At 34.4% G+C, this 16,214-nt stretch overlaps 1 protein-coding gene across 2 annotated transcripts in view; it reads right to left on the reverse strand.

Moving 5' to 3' along the window:
- Positions 1–995: 995 nt before the first annotated feature.
- LOC125657855 (flavin-containing monooxygenase 5-like) overlaps positions 996–16,214 on the reverse strand; it is a 20,558-nt gene continuing 5,339 nt past the window's right edge. For both annotated transcript variants that reach the window (XM_048888698.2, XM_048888699.2), the window contains 6 exons: positions 12,473–12,643; positions 11,425–11,533; positions 8,103–8,252; positions 4,474–4,659; positions 2,075–2,208; positions 996–1,786 (listed from right to left, as the gene is read on the reverse strand). In XM_048888698.2, the coding sequence (XP_048744655.2) occupies positions 1,609–1,786; positions 2,075–2,208; positions 4,474–4,659; positions 8,103–8,252; positions 11,425–11,533; positions 12,473–12,643 (928 nt within the window). In that variant the 3' untranslated portion in view covers positions 996–1,608. The remainder of the gene's footprint in view (positions 1,787–2,074; positions 2,209–4,473; positions 4,660–8,102; positions 8,253–11,424; positions 11,534–12,472; positions 12,644–16,214) is intronic.

The following is a 16,214-nucleotide window of genomic DNA, read 5'->3' on the forward strand; positions in this document are numbered from 1 at the left end:
CAAATTTGACAAAAATTGGCCAAGGGGTTCTCGAGATATAGCCCTTTTCCCAAAAAGTTGACGCACACCGCACGCCAGACATATGGCCATATGATTAGCTCTTTGAGCCTTCGGCTCAGAAGAGCTAACAAAGCTTTCTGCATAAGATACTGTAGAGTGGGATACCCACAGATAGGTCTTGTCACAATTAAGGAATACTCGTGTGAAATATCAAAGCTCTAGCACTTGCTGTTCAAAAATTATAAGCAAGGTTAAAGTTTAAGAAAAGTAGGTCAAACTCCAAGGTCAAGGTAAAAAATGTTGATACCCTCGGAAAGGTCTTGTCACAAGGAATACTCATGTGAAATATCAAGACTCTAGCACTTACTGTTCAAAAGTTATTAGCAAGGTTGAAGTTTTAGAAAAGTAGGTCAAACTACAAGGTCAAGATCACAGGGTCAAAAATGTTGGTACTCACGGAAAGGTCTTGTCACAAGGAATACTCATGTGAAATATCAAAGCTCTAACACTTACTGTTCAAAAGTTGTTAGCAAGCTTAAAGTTTCAGACAGAATGAGACAAGACGATCTTCCATCTTGAGGGCGTAAAAATCTGAGAAAATCCTTGCCACATGCACATCTTCAATACTCACACACAAACACTCTGTAAAATAAGTAGGTCCTCACTTAAAAACTGAGAGAGGAGTTAAATGGACAAATCAGGTAATCTTTATGTAATATTTCTCCAAAAGTGACTTAGTTCAGCAACCTGTAATTTTTTCAAAAAATATAAGTAGGTAAATTAAAATCCTTGCCATATGCACATCTTCAATACCCATACATATACTCTGTAAAATAGGAAGGTCCTAACTTAAAAACTTGGGAGGAGTTGGACAAATCATGTACCCTCCATATGACATTATATTTCAAACAAAGGGGCAAAACTCTTGCAAGAATCCTTGTATATTGTCTTACTCTGTGCAACTTAAAGTTAATGTCGAATGGAAAAAATTCAAAGACAATTTAAATAATATTTATTTTCAAGCATTTTTTAAATTACAGAACATACATGTAACTTTACAAAAATAGAATTGACTAGAATTTATAACAGGAATTATAAATTTAAGCTGCATTTGGATGTCTTAAAACCAGTCAAGAGTCTAGAGTTAGACCCGATGACAGTACTTTTCAGAAAGGTCAGTAAATACTCAGGATTACTCAGATGTTGAATAAATCTCTGGATTGTGTGGTGTTTTTTAAATACTGAAAATGAACTGAAAGACATAAAGGGTAAAAAACAAAAACACATCCCAAAATGTGATGAGAATTAAAGGGTTCAAGTTTGCATTCTATTTTTGTTTTGCTTTAGTAATTCTAGAAGGGGGGAGGGGTTAATGAACCATCCAGACCATTGATTATGGGTCTGTGGTAAAATCCAATACACTGACAATTGCAAAATGGGGATCAAAGAAACTTTTAACCAACAAAGCACAAAATTAATTGTATACATGTTTTTACATAAAATTATCGCAATTGTTTTTTTTTTAATACTGCCAATTGCACATTGTTATATCACAATCAGGCAATGAAGTCACAAGTTTTGTAAACAATTAAAGTTTGTGTTAAAAAGTCAGAACACAAAAGAAAAAATGTATAGCAGCCATATTGCCAGAAATACCACCACAGCAATTCCCGTGTACTGGTACATCTCTGGGACAGGAACTTTCATCACTGCTGTCTTGGCACCGCTCCAAGCATTGGGTCCCTGGAGTCGATACTGGTAAGTACCACAGGACCCAAGCAGTAATCTGAAACAAATATTAGGTATCAACATGGAATTTTGTCACATTGAAAACTGAGATAGATGGAGTGGAGCTAAATAAGTCATCCAAATCAGAAACAAAAGATGAAAATTAATTCCCCCCCCCCCCCCACCCCCCATGAAATTAGATTCTTCTACAAAATAATCATTTATGGATATTTGTAAAATTACGATAAATTAATCTGGTTATATTGTTACTAGCTGCATACAGTGTATATGGCACAACAATCTAAAACGTGATGCCAGAGACAAAGCATAATTAGAGCAAAGGTACCTCCAAGCTATTGACGGATTCTTTAACAGCTCTGGTTTGGCACCAAACATGGCAGATATTTCATCATTGTAGAGGATTGGGTCTCTCTGGATTGTGTGACGGTTGGAATGATAGTATCTGGATTTCATCTCCTCCTATAGGCATGAAAATTCACATCTTGTGTACTCATAATATAAAGTGATTGCTTTGTGCATGTGTGTAATGGTACCACATTCCTTCCAGTACGCACCCAGGGCACCATAAAAAACAAGAGGCCCATGGGCCACATCGCTCACCTGAGTCACCTTGGCCCATATCTGAAGACTTTCCATATATATTTGCATGTAAAACCTTACTCCCTATTATGGTCCAAACTACCCTTTGCAAACTTGAATCTACACTATGTCAGAAAGCTTTCATGTAAATTTCTTTGGCCCAATGGTTCTTGAGAAGAAGATTTTTAAAGCTTTTTCCTATATCTGTATGTAAAACTTTGAACCCCCCCCCCCCACTTGTGGCCCCATCCTACCCCTGGGGGCCATGATTTGAACAAACTTGAATCTGCACTATGTCAGAAAGTTTTCTTGTAAATATCAGATTTTCTGACTCAGTGGTTATTGAGAAAAAGATTTTAACTATATATTTGTATGTAAAACTGTGATCCCCCTTGTGGCCCCATCCCACCCCCGGGGGCCATGATTTGAACAAACTTGAATCTGCGCTATGTCAGAAAGTTTTCATGTAAAAATCAGCTTTTCTGGCTCAGTGGTTCTTGAGAAGAAGATTTTAACTATATATTTGTATGTAAAACTTTGATCCCCTATTGTGGCCCATCCAACCCCCCCGGAGCCCATGATTTGAACAAACTTGAATCTGCGCTATGTCAGAAAGTTTTCATGTAAAAATCAGCTTTTCTGGCTCTGTGGTTCTTAAAAAGAAGATTTTAAAAGATTTTTCCTTTATAATTGTATGTAAAACTTTGATCCCCTATTGTGGCCCCATCCAACCCCCGAAGCCCATGATTTGAACAAACTTGAATCTGCATTATGTCAGGAAGCTTTCATGTAAATCTCAGCTTTTCTGGCTTAGTGGTTCTTGAGAAGAAGATTTTTAAAGATTTTTCCTATATATTTGTATGTAAAACTTTGATCCCCCCTTGGGGCCCCATCCAACCTCCGGGGCCCATGATTTGAACAAACTTGAATCTGCATTATGTCAGGAAGCTTTCATGTAAATCTCAGCTTTTCTGGCTTAGTAGTTCTTGAGAAGAAGATTTTTAAAGTTTTCCCCTATATATTTGTATGTAAAACTTTGATCCACCTTGTGGCCCCATCCTACCACCGGGGGCCATGATTTGAACAAACTTGAATCTGTAATATGTCAGGAAACTTTCAGGTATATTTCAGCTCTTCTGGCCCAGTGGTTCTTGAGAAGAAGATTTTTAAATGACCCCACCCTATTTTTGCATTTTTGTGATTATCTCCCCTTTGAAAGGGACATGGCCCTTTATTTGAACAAACTTGAAAGCCCTTCACCCAAGGATGCTTTTGGCCAAGTTAGGTTGAAATTGGCCCAGTGGTTCTGGAGAAGAAGTCGAAAATGTGAAAAGTTTACGGACAGACAGACGGACGCCGGACAAAATGTGATCAGAATAGCTCAATTGAACCTTCGGTTCAGGTGAGCTAATAAGAAGAGTGTGTATCAGATCTACCTTGATAAAATTATGATATCAGAAGGTTATACACCTAAAAAGATTTCTTATATACATACATGTATATAACTAATACGATTTAGAACATTTTTACTGTTTAACCAATTCTCACACTCGTGGTCTACTGATCGGTCAACAGTTTATGAACTGTTGACCAGGCAATAGTCTGCTTTATTTGTATTGGCTATGTAAGTCACGTGGTTCTCGGTCTGCTGCTTTGTTTACGTAATGGCAAGGTTCACTGATTTGACTGATGAAAACACAGCATTTATTAGATGGAACACAGAACAGAAACACGAAAACTGTAATTATTGATTATGAATTAGGATATTACATAGGTTTTCTTGCGTTGATAAATGTATACAATTCCTCCGTCATGTTTTTAAAAAGTTTGAAGTCAACAAACCATGTGCATCTTGTAAAACATCCTAAAATTTGAAAGTGTATAACAAAACAGTTATAGACAGTGTCCTTGGACAACAGCTGTTTTGTTTGACCCTCGAACGGATCTGTTGCCTACGGCTTCGGGCAAAAGATCCATCCTCGGGTCAAACAAAACAGCTGTTGTCCTCAAACCCAGTCAATAACTGTATAATGTTGACTATGCAGTAGCTGTCTGATGTTAAATATTTTGATATTGAATATTCATCATATGATACTGAATATTCATCATATGACACTGAATATTCACCATATACATGTACTGTACCTTCTCTTCCTGAATGTTGTCTTTCATTGCTGACTTTGTTGGCAGACTGCAGCGCCCCCTGCATATTTCTGTGAACCACCTGCCCTGGATTTCAGACATGGGCAACAGTCCCCCTGAGGCAGGCTGAACAAACCCAATGAATGCTAATGTGTGTCCTATATCAGGGTTGAAGACATTCTTGTAAAGCTGGAAAATTAAGAGAGGAGTATTTGTTTAGAAATACTCAAATATATCTTCAATTATTTGAAGATATCATAAATTCATTTAATATGAACAACACTTCAATTTAAGATCTCTTAAAATAATTGATAAAATCAACAACTGAATTGATGTGCACTAAGATTTAAGTAGACTTCACGTCCGGTAGAGCCCATTTTCGTTATCGTAAAGGTGTGGATTAACAATATTTTGATATTTCATGCAATAACTCCCATATAAAAAATTACTTAGTGCTCAAACTTGGTTTTTTATGTTCTTTATTATGTAAACAACATTTATAAAGAAGCACTTTGAAAACGGCTTCACAAACACTTACATCTATTTTTAAAAAGAGCCATAATTCAATCAATGAATGCACCAATTCAATTAATGCTTGCAATAAATGAATTACAGTGTATTGTTCTCTTCAAATGAATTGTAGCATGCAACAATTCAATTCATGTGCACAATAATTCTTTTAGAGAAAGCAAGTACATAATTAGAGGTATCTGCAATTCAACCTATCCACAATGATCTCTTTAATTGAACTGTTGCTCTCTTTAAAAGAATTGATGCATGCATTAATAATTTCTTAATATACAAAAGCATTGTAAATGATTCAAGACTTCTTCAATTGAATTAAAAAGATCATCAAATCATTTATACTGAGCTCAATAATAATTCAATTATGCATGCATCAATTCAATGATTGTGCACAATAATTGAATTGATGATGTTTTCAAATAATTAAAGATATCATCATTTGAGTTTATGTCTAATTTGGCATTCCATATAGTCGCTGAAATATTACAAATCAATTTTATCGATTACATGCATAAACCTATGATGTCAATAAACCTAGTATGATGTCAATAATGATGATCAAATCAAGCATTTCATGGTTTATATATAACACCATAACATTAACTGCTAAGGAGTAAACAAACTGGACTTTTTAGGTCTCATTCTTTCCCCTACCCTACCCTATCCCAAACCCTCATTTTTACAACCCATAAGTTTCTCTTTTCTCACAGTCTGTGATTTGTCTCCTGCATGCGAAATACCCCCTGTCCTTTCCTTTTCCCCCCTCTCACCCATCCCCCTTCATGACTTATTCCCCTGTCCTTTCTTTTTCCACCTCTCACCCATCCCCCTTCATGACTTATTCCCCTGATCTTTCCTTGCTTCGTTTATCCCTGATACATATATATCATTACTGCAGTAACTTGATCTGGAGAGTTGGATCACATGACATGTGAAGCGTCGAGTTTGACCTGATGATCTTATTATAATGAATTCATACTTACAGTAAAACACGCTTATAATGAATTCATGCTTACATCAAACATGCCTATAATGAATTCATGCTTACAGCAAACATGCTTATAATGAATTCATGCTTACAGCAAACATGCTTATAATGAATTCATGCTTACAGCAAAGTGATTTTCATTCCCTGTAGTTTCAAAATATAGTATGAACTTATTGGATATAATGAATTACATTTACAGTATAATTAATCAAACTTGTTCATTCCCAGCATTTCACTATAAACAAGCATTCTGAGAGTATTGCACAGCAATAAATAGTCCCTACAGGAGGCAAAAATTATTGGACTGCAACAATATTCAAAGTTCATTATGAGACCAAGATTATGGTAAAAGGGAAGATTGGAAAACCAGGATAGGAATTAATAGTTGGAAATCAACTACTATTCAGGTACAAAGACTAAACCAGGAAAACTTCAAAATCGATCTGTAACTTGTTATGGCAAAGCAATCATCATGATGTACTGAATATCAAATGAATATCTGTAAGCACAACAACAAAAAAGTTAGGAAAACTGTTAATTCATGCTATTTTTCAAAGTCCAAGGGCCATAACTTAGTGAAAAATCAATGGACTGAGACAAAATTCGAACTTGACCTGTAACTTGTTATAGCAAAGCAATGTATCAAATATCAAATGAATATCTGCATGCATAACAAAAATAGTCTAGAAAACTGATAATTCATGTTATTATTTTAAGTCCAAGGGCCATAACTTAGTGAAAAATCAACGGACTGAGATGAAATTCGAACATGATCTGTAACTTGTTATGGCAAAGCAATGTACCAAATATCAAATGAATATCTGCAAGCACATAAAAAAAAGTCTGGAAAATTGATTTACAGGACTGACGGACAGACAAACGAACAGGGCGCAAACCTATAGTCCCCTTCGACTTCGTCAGGAAGAGACTAACAAGCTTTACTGTATAATGGATGTCGTGTTACTATCACTATAAACATGCTTCACTGCAAAATGGATGTCATGTTACATATGTAAGTAGATGTGACGTCACATTTGAATTAAAGTAGTCCACAGGTATTTGCAGTGAAGGTAGAATGAAGCCTGATTACTCTCTAAATAATCCATAGGATATGCAATGAATATACATGTATAGCTGTTAGATGTCACCTACACATGTCAAACAAAACGTAAAGAATCACATGTACATCATTCATAGTCAGAACGCAGTATTAAGTCTTCCCCGGAAGACATGTGTCGCCTGCTAGTTCATTCTATATGTAATATATCACGTATAATGTTGAAAAAGTAAATCATTCAAATGGTTTTTGTCAGTTTAATACTCCTTTTAAAGGTTTTGAGAATTACTAAACATTCTTTAACGATAACTTAATTGAAATTGAAAGATGAGACATTATTATGCAATGGAATTTGTGGGAGAATCTGTTTGAAATTAAGACATTTATGAAATGTAGACTGAATGAAAACATATGTTTGAAAATATGTATCAACCTGTTACTGTGCTCTTCAAGACAATGGTAATAACCATAAGTAATTATCTGTTGGGTTTACTGCTTAGTCTTGTTGTCTTTTTATATATCCAATTTACTGTTTCTCAAGAAAAATCATAATTAGTGCTGTTCTGAAATCACATATACTGTCCTTCAGTATGGGAATTACAAATACTGTCCTTTTGTACATAAAAATACTGTCCTTCAGTTAATCATAAAATAAAATCTTCAGCAAAAAATTTTTTTGCTGTAAAAAATTCTAAGTCCCGGCAAACAGGAAGTTGATAAGCGACAGATTCGAAAATGTCTTACACAATACAGTTGGCCACACTGATGCTCTGTGCCAAATATCAGGGAATTGCCCCATGTGGTTCTTGAGAAAACTGTGACAGAAATTTTTTTGCTGTAAAAAATTCTAAGTCCCGGCAAACAGGAAGTTGATAAGCGACAGATTCGAAAATGTCTTACACAATACAGTTGGCCACACTGATGCTCTGTACCAAATATCAGGGAGTTGCCCCATGTGGTTCTTGAGAAAACTGTGACAGAAATTTTTTGTGACGCCGACGACGGATAGTGATCCCTATATGTCGCCACTGCGTGTAACGCAGGCGACACCAAAAAACTTACATTTATAGAATTTGTTTCTTCATTTAAGATTGTCTTCTTCAGTTCCTCACTCAGGAATGGCAAATCAATCTTGTATCCAGTACACATCACTATAGCATCAAATTCAGCTGACTCACCATTCACAAATGTGACCTTTGACCCCTCTATATTCTGAAATAAAAAAATAGGCCCAAGAGTAAACATCTTTAAATTTTGGCATGAATTGTTTTGGGAGTTTTTGGCCCCACTCCATAGGAAGAGCAGAGCTTGATTTTTACATATAAATTGTTCTCTTAACAAGGTTAAGAGAATATGTTCATATATTTCAATCTATATTTAAATTTTTTTTTTTTAATGAAGATAATTAAAGATTGAATGTTCAAACAATCACACCATGCATTACAGCTGACAGGCAGACACATAATTGGTACAACTTGCTCTGACACCTTGTTGATAGCCAAGGGTATTTAATTTTCATAATTATATGAACAAATACATATTGAATGTCAGTGATGAAATTCATCAAGTTATTGGAGTAAAAACATTCAATTTTTGAGAGGTATCTGAAAAATAAAATGTCTTTCTTTGGTTTAAGGGTCGCAAACATTGCAGAAAAAATGCATATCCCATGTTGTATTCCTCCTTAAAGCAAGACAAGCTGTAATTGACGGTATTTTTTCAACTGTCCAATTAAGCACCATCGGTATAACTAATATAATCCCCAAGATCTGAAGAAAAATTCATCAAAATAAACGAGGGAATATTGATTGAGAGCATACCTACAATGAATGTTTCATATGAACCGCCATTGCGTTGTATACACGGACATGGGAAAGATGATTGTCGAACATAATCGGGATGTTGAGACGGAGGTAATATACAAAGATGGAAACTGACATGAGTAACTACACATTTCGTTTGTATTAAAATATCACATCATTTCATGAATGAAAAGAAGTACTTTAAGTGTAGGAAAGTAATGCATAAGTCCCACTCAAATGAAATTTTGATAGTGAATTTTCTATAAAATTAGTATTTTAAATTGTTATATATGTCCGACACATGCTCAGTGCCTCTCTTTCGCTTTTTGCCGAACTGGTGACCTCCAAGGTCAATGCACATCAGAGATTATGGTCAGGAATTACTGATGGATGATAATCATTCATGTATCAACATTTTCTGCTGATTACAACTTAATATGTCTCGCATCTTATAAAGTGTGATGACCTATATATTTTATCTGATGATTTATCAACTTAATTTTGGAAATAAATACACTTTATACTTTTATCAGTATGGAGTTACCGGGATAATAATCATAATGTCTGCAATAGGAGTTTGGACTGTAAGAAAATATAACATCTCCAATATTACAACTTTATTAATCAAAGTGATAGTTAGAGATAAATAGTAAGGATAAAGACAGTCATACAACAACATTTGTCCCAATGCATCAGATGATATTGATCACTGCATGCAGTTAAATACATTTGATCACATTAAACTGAATCAAACTCTACAAACCATGCAGAAGGCAGTATAAAACATAAATTACAAATGAATGTGAAGTGATAAATTACAAATGAATGTGAAGTCATAAATGTTATACTGCAGTATTACAACAACGCAAAGTTCTTTAGAAAAAAATACTAATAACTACAGTAGAAATATGTGTACCATCACCACATCATGAATAGGATTATTGGTAGTAAATTATTATCAATAATAACATAGTAAAAGACATGCGGTTAATAACTCATAAGACGCTGTTGTTAAGAAATCACAATACAACATGATATACCAAAACTTAAATAAAATTCCATACCTTACCAAATGTATCTCTTGCTCCATTCCTAGATTTATAAATTGATTAATGAGGACACTTTCAACTGGTTCTTATAAGCATCACATTGTAACAAAGCTACATTGTTGGCACTCGAGTTCGTTAAAACATGTACTTGATGGACAGATAATTCACAGAGTGATCTACAGAAAACATGGTTCACTAACAGTCTTCTTTGACCTGGGAATTTTCGACAATTTAAGTTGATGAATTTCATTCTCAGCATAAAAAATGATTTAGAAAATGCATCATAATTTAATAGAGAACTATATGTATGCCTATGATGTAATTTTCACTGTACTTTGTACCTACATTGTACATTACATGTGTGATGTCACAATTAATTAAAAGTATATTAATAGCCATGTTGTAAAATTTTTTATTCAAAATGAAAGATATGTACATATTTTGCAAAATTTTTCTATGAAGCATAACAATTAAGAGAATCGGCTCTAATATTTCTATATACATAACTGACATATGTCTATTGATCGAACTGTTATTGATTTCTATTTCATTTCTTTTTTCAACCCGGAACTGTTTATATCTAAATTCTCTGTAACATATAATAATTATGTATGTCAAAACTTAATGTCTTCCCATAAAATCAAATTCTCATGGCCAGTTCAGATGCTTCAGAGCTAATGAAAGAAAGCAAAAGTGAGCAAGCTCACATACCCCATGCTCCAACATTGCTTGACAATGCCTCACATAATGAATGGTAGTGCTATGCATTACTGCAAGAACAGGACAGGTAGGCTCGAAATTTTAAGTTCAAAAGGGGCATAACTGTCAGAAAAATTATTGAATCAGAATTTCCTGCGAATATACACATCTACACAGTGTGTCCTTATTAACTACAAAGTTTCACGAAATTCTGTTGAGCAGTCTCAGAGGAGTTGGGTTGATAAGAACAGGACAGATGGACTGACAGACTGACGGATGGGTCATAAACATTATACCCTCCACAACTTCTCTACTCTAGATTTGTCCCTAAATTTAAACACAAGAAGCATTTGATTGAACAGGAAATATAACACTAGACCACTTTTTACATTAATTTTGACTATCTATTACTCCATTTATCTGATCAAGACATAGGGATCATGGCATTTAAGACCTGTCAACAGGGGATGCTTACTCCTCCTGCACACCTAATTTTTACCCCTGTTTGCCCTTCTCTCAGTTTTATATATTATAGAATTGATGAGTTTCATCACTATCTGGTATCTTCATCATTTTCATGCATAAAGTAACCTGTAGTCATTTGCTTTGCAAAAAATAAATTCATTGCAATACCTAAAATTTCAGTTAACTTCAGGTATAGACATTGCACAAGTATAACATTCTTTAGATTAAGTATTTGTTGTTAAAGTACAATCTTCATTATCTGCCATCGTGGTCACTGCATGCCCTGTTTCAATGTCAGAGACAAAACAATCTAACTTTGGTACTACGACTTACTGAGGGGACGGTTTGGAGAAGTTTCACTGTACTTACCAGGACATTTGGTACAATTTTTATATCATGGCGTTGAATATGATGGATCAAACATGGACTGACAGTCAGTTGAGTTTGTAGAAGCTTCATTTTGGGGTTCAGATTCCATCTGGAATTTAGTTATCATCCTCAGATTCCTTATGTATCCAAATCAAACAAGTTAATTAAAGAAAAAAGCAGCTAAATGTATAGATCATAAAAAATACACTTTTGAACTTATCTTTTGTGATAAATATATATTATTACTACAGTAACTTGATCCGAAGAGTCGGATCACGTCGAGTTGACAGGCGCGGATCATCAGATCACACGAGATGCGAATCGTCGAGTTTGATCTGATGATCCGTGCCTGTCAACGATATATATAATAATATAATAAATGTAATCCAAATTATCAAAAACACAAACATACTTTGAAATTATGCTTTTGTACGCAGTTTTGTTTGTGACGCGATCAATATTTCCCACAAATAACGTTGCGTTGATGCATTGTGACGGCATCAGTTTCAGAGGATACTGATACAGAATCAGAAAACCACAGTGTGGTGATCCGGAAAACCGGATCACACGCTGTGAAATCCACAGTATCAAAGAACGATACATTGATGGGTATATAATAAATATAGATAAAACTTGAATGTGTACTACACATGTGTATATATAGTATGTATAGGCTTTTACATCAGATAAAGATTCATACATGTAAATTTCTAAAATCCTAAAATTGTTATTTGATAATACCATTCTGAAATTGTAGCAATTTTCAATACATGATGTAGCTCATGCTCATGACTTCAAACTCTTTTAAGTTTTGACAATTAACCTACAGAGATCCTTCGACAAAGAGAGTAACAGTTACCATACTAGTCTAAAATAAAATCATATTTGGTTTTTATGACGTTAAAAAAACTAGCAGTAAATCATTCTTTAAAGCAAACTCCTTAAATTAGTTCTTCACATAGCCCTGATACTAATTGCAATTAACAAAATTTCATAGATAATAAAAACATGTACATGTATCAAAGTCCAGTCTGTGTCATAATCTCACCTTCTTGGATTTCCAGAAATTAAAGTTATAATGTTTTCAAAGAGAGCTGAAGCCATTTGCCATGGTATCTTGAAAAAGGCTCTGCAGGCATATAGGTCTGTTGGGTGGCCAAACACGTAATTAGGAACAATCCAGGCTCCCGATCTTGTGCTCACATGCACTGATTTGCATCTGTAAAAATTTTTACAAACACCTACTATAATTGTCACACAAAGGAAAATACAATGGATCAGATCAAGATCTCCCATCAGATATTCTACCAACTAACCAAAATGTTCTGGTTCCCAGCGATTTAACTTGACTGACAATATCTGAATTGAATTTAATTTAATTAAGGAAATTATACAATAATTACAAATCTAAAAGATTCTGAATTCTAAAAAGTTTATTTATATTCATGGACTTAAAAAACACAATAGTGAATAATTTTCTGTGTTATCGAACAATACATGAAATAAACCAAAATGTATATTTAACTTCTGGGACACTTTAATTCATTATCATAATTCAATAAACAAATATCGGTGATATTACTATATATAATATTTTATGTTAAAAGTCTAAATTCTAATATCTATTGATTTTAATATCATTTATATTCCCTGAGAGGCTACATGTGAAATGAAAATCAAGAGGGGCGTGTCAAAAATGTGATTTTTAGTCACTAATACAGAGTACGCCCATTATTAGCATTGATAAAGAGTATAGGCAATGTACGTGCCACTGACTGACAGACACTACAAATAGTCCTTTGGGGAATGTTCTGCCACTCATCGAACAATGCCCTTCCAAGTTCTTGCGGATTCTGAGGCTGGTGGCTGTGCACACCTTGCTCATATCCCACATGTATATGTCCAATCGGATTCAAGTCCCAGGACATAGCTGACCAATCAAGATCATTAATGCCCTTCATTTGAAGAAATTTTGAGTCATTCTTGCTGTGTGTGCACACACATTGTCCTGCTGAAAAATAAATCATCATTGATACAGTTTAACTTGTATCCTGTTTTAGGTCTTCTGCAACATATCCCATGGCGTTCAATATCCTGGATACCTTTCTAGAATGAGTGGACCTACCATGACGTCCTATTGTTTGTAAGACTACAGAAGTCGTAGCAGCCACAAATCTATTCCGCGCGAGTGACATTGTTGTACATGTACATACACTTGTTGGTGTGGCATTGTCACAAATGGTCAACCAGGCCTTGGGCAATCAATTGACAATACAGTCACAATAACCGCCTTCTTGTAAACGGATTAACATGACAACATCTTGTTCATTTCCACTGGCTCATGTCTACTTGCAGAATAATGATGGTTTGATTTCACATTTCATTTTTGGTTAAACATCGCAGAGTCTTACAAGCATCTGCAATCACCAGCTGAATTGATTAATCATGACAAAACTCGTTTTTACCTTTTTGTTAATTTTGAATAGCACCCGGAAAACATTGTGCAATGCTACTCATCAAATAATGAATACAGGTATGGCAAGAACCCAGAACAATGTTAAATGGTGAGTGATATTTGCAATGAATATCATTTATAAAAATATTGTCAAAAAAATTATTTTATAAAAAAAAATGTGTTGCATATTCCTAAGTGTCTACACACACAATGATTCTCAAAACATAATTGGAGGCAAACTAGAAATCAAAGTGATGGCAGCATCACAAAAGGGGCATTCTGTGGCATTGTTTGCCAAGTTCAAAGTCCGTAACTCTTTCAAAAATAAGTTAACAAAGACCAAACTTATTCTTGATGTCTATCCCATTGATGAAATATAATGTATAAATTTTTAATTCAATAGCTGCAGGCATAGCCAAAAAAAAGTATGAAAAACTATCGAATCCCTGAAATTTACTAAGTTCAAGGTCCATAACTTTTCCAAAAGTAGGTAAACAAAGCCCTAATTCAAACTCAATCTGTAATCCCTTGATAATTAGTTCATATATAAATTTGCAATTCATTAGCTGCAGGGATAGCCAAAAATAGTCTGGAAAAAGTGTTATGTTTGTATAGATACACACACAGGCTGATCACTATGGGGCACCTGCTTATTGCAGGGCCCTACTTAAAGAACTGGTAATGAGGGACTGTGGAAAGTATCATACTATACTGGGACCTCAAGAAACATTTGTACAAAGTTCACAGATTGTAAAAAATAAAAACAATCATGGAATATTGATTGCATATCCATTAGATATCTAACAGTTAATCATACTATCAACTCCATTGGATATCTAGTCAATCATACTATCAACTCCATTGGATATCTAACAGTCAATCATACTATCAACTCCATTGGATATTTAACAGTCAATCATACTATCAATTCAATTGGATAATCTACAGTCAATCATACTATCAACTTCATTGGATATCTAGTCAATCATACTATCAATTCCATTGGATAATCTACAGTCAATCATACTATCAACTCCACTGGATAATCTACAGTCAATCATACTATCAACTCCATTGGATATCTAACAGTCAATCATACTATCAACTCCATTGGATATCTAACAGTCAATCATACTATCAACTCCATTGGATATCTAACAGTCAATCATACTATCAATTCCATTGGATAATCTACAGTCAATTCTACTATCAACTCCATTGGCTATCTAACAGTCAATCGTACTATCAACTCCATTGACTATCTACAGTCAATCATACTATTAACTCCATTAGATATCTAACAGTCAATCATACTATCAACTCCATTGGATAATCTACAGTCAATCATACTATCAACTCCATTAGATATCTAACAGTCAATCATACTATCAACTCCATTAGATATCTAACAGTCAATCATACTATCAACTCCATTAGATATCTAACAGTCAATCATACTATCAACTCCATTGGATAATCTACAGTCAATACTATCAACTCCATTAGATATCTAACAGTCAATCATTCTATCAACTCCATTAGATATCTAATAGTCAATCATACTATCAACTCCATTGGATATCTACAGTCAATACTATCAACTCCATTAGCTATCTAACAGTCAATCATACTGTCAACTCCATTGGATATCTAAAGTCAATCATACTATCAACTCCATTAGATACCTAACAGTCAATCATACTATCAACTCCATTGGATATCTACAGTCAATGGTACTATCAACTCCATTGAATATCTACAGTCAATCATACTATCAACTCCATTGGATATCTACAGTCAATTGTACTATCAACTCCATTGACTATCTACAGTCAATCATACTATCAACTCCATTGGATATCTACAGTCAATTGTACTATCAACTCCATTGGATATCTACAGTCAATTGTACTATCAACTCCATTGACTATCTACAGTCAATCATACTATCAACTCCATTAGATATCTAACATTCAATCATACTATCAACTCCATTGGATATCTACAGTCAATCATACTATCAACTCCATTGTATATCTACAGTCAATCGTACTATCAACTCCTTTGGATATCTGCAGTCAATCATACTATCAACTCCTTTGGATATCTACAGTCAATCGTACCATCAACTCCTTTGGATATCTACAGTCAATCATACTATCAACTCCTTTGGATATCTACAGTCAATCATACTATCAACTCCATTGGATATCTACAGTCAATCATACTATCAACTCCATTGGATATCTACAGTCAATCATACTATCAACTCCATTGGATAATCTACATTCAATCATACTATCAACTTCCATGAGATATCTGCAATCAATAATAT

Source organism: Ostrea edulis, chromosome 9 (assembly GCF_947568905.1).
Source record: "Ostrea edulis chromosome 9, xbOstEdul1.1, whole genome shotgun sequence".
Classification (NCBI taxonomy): Eukaryota; Metazoa; Mollusca; class Bivalvia; order Ostreida; family Ostreidae; genus Ostrea; species Ostrea edulis.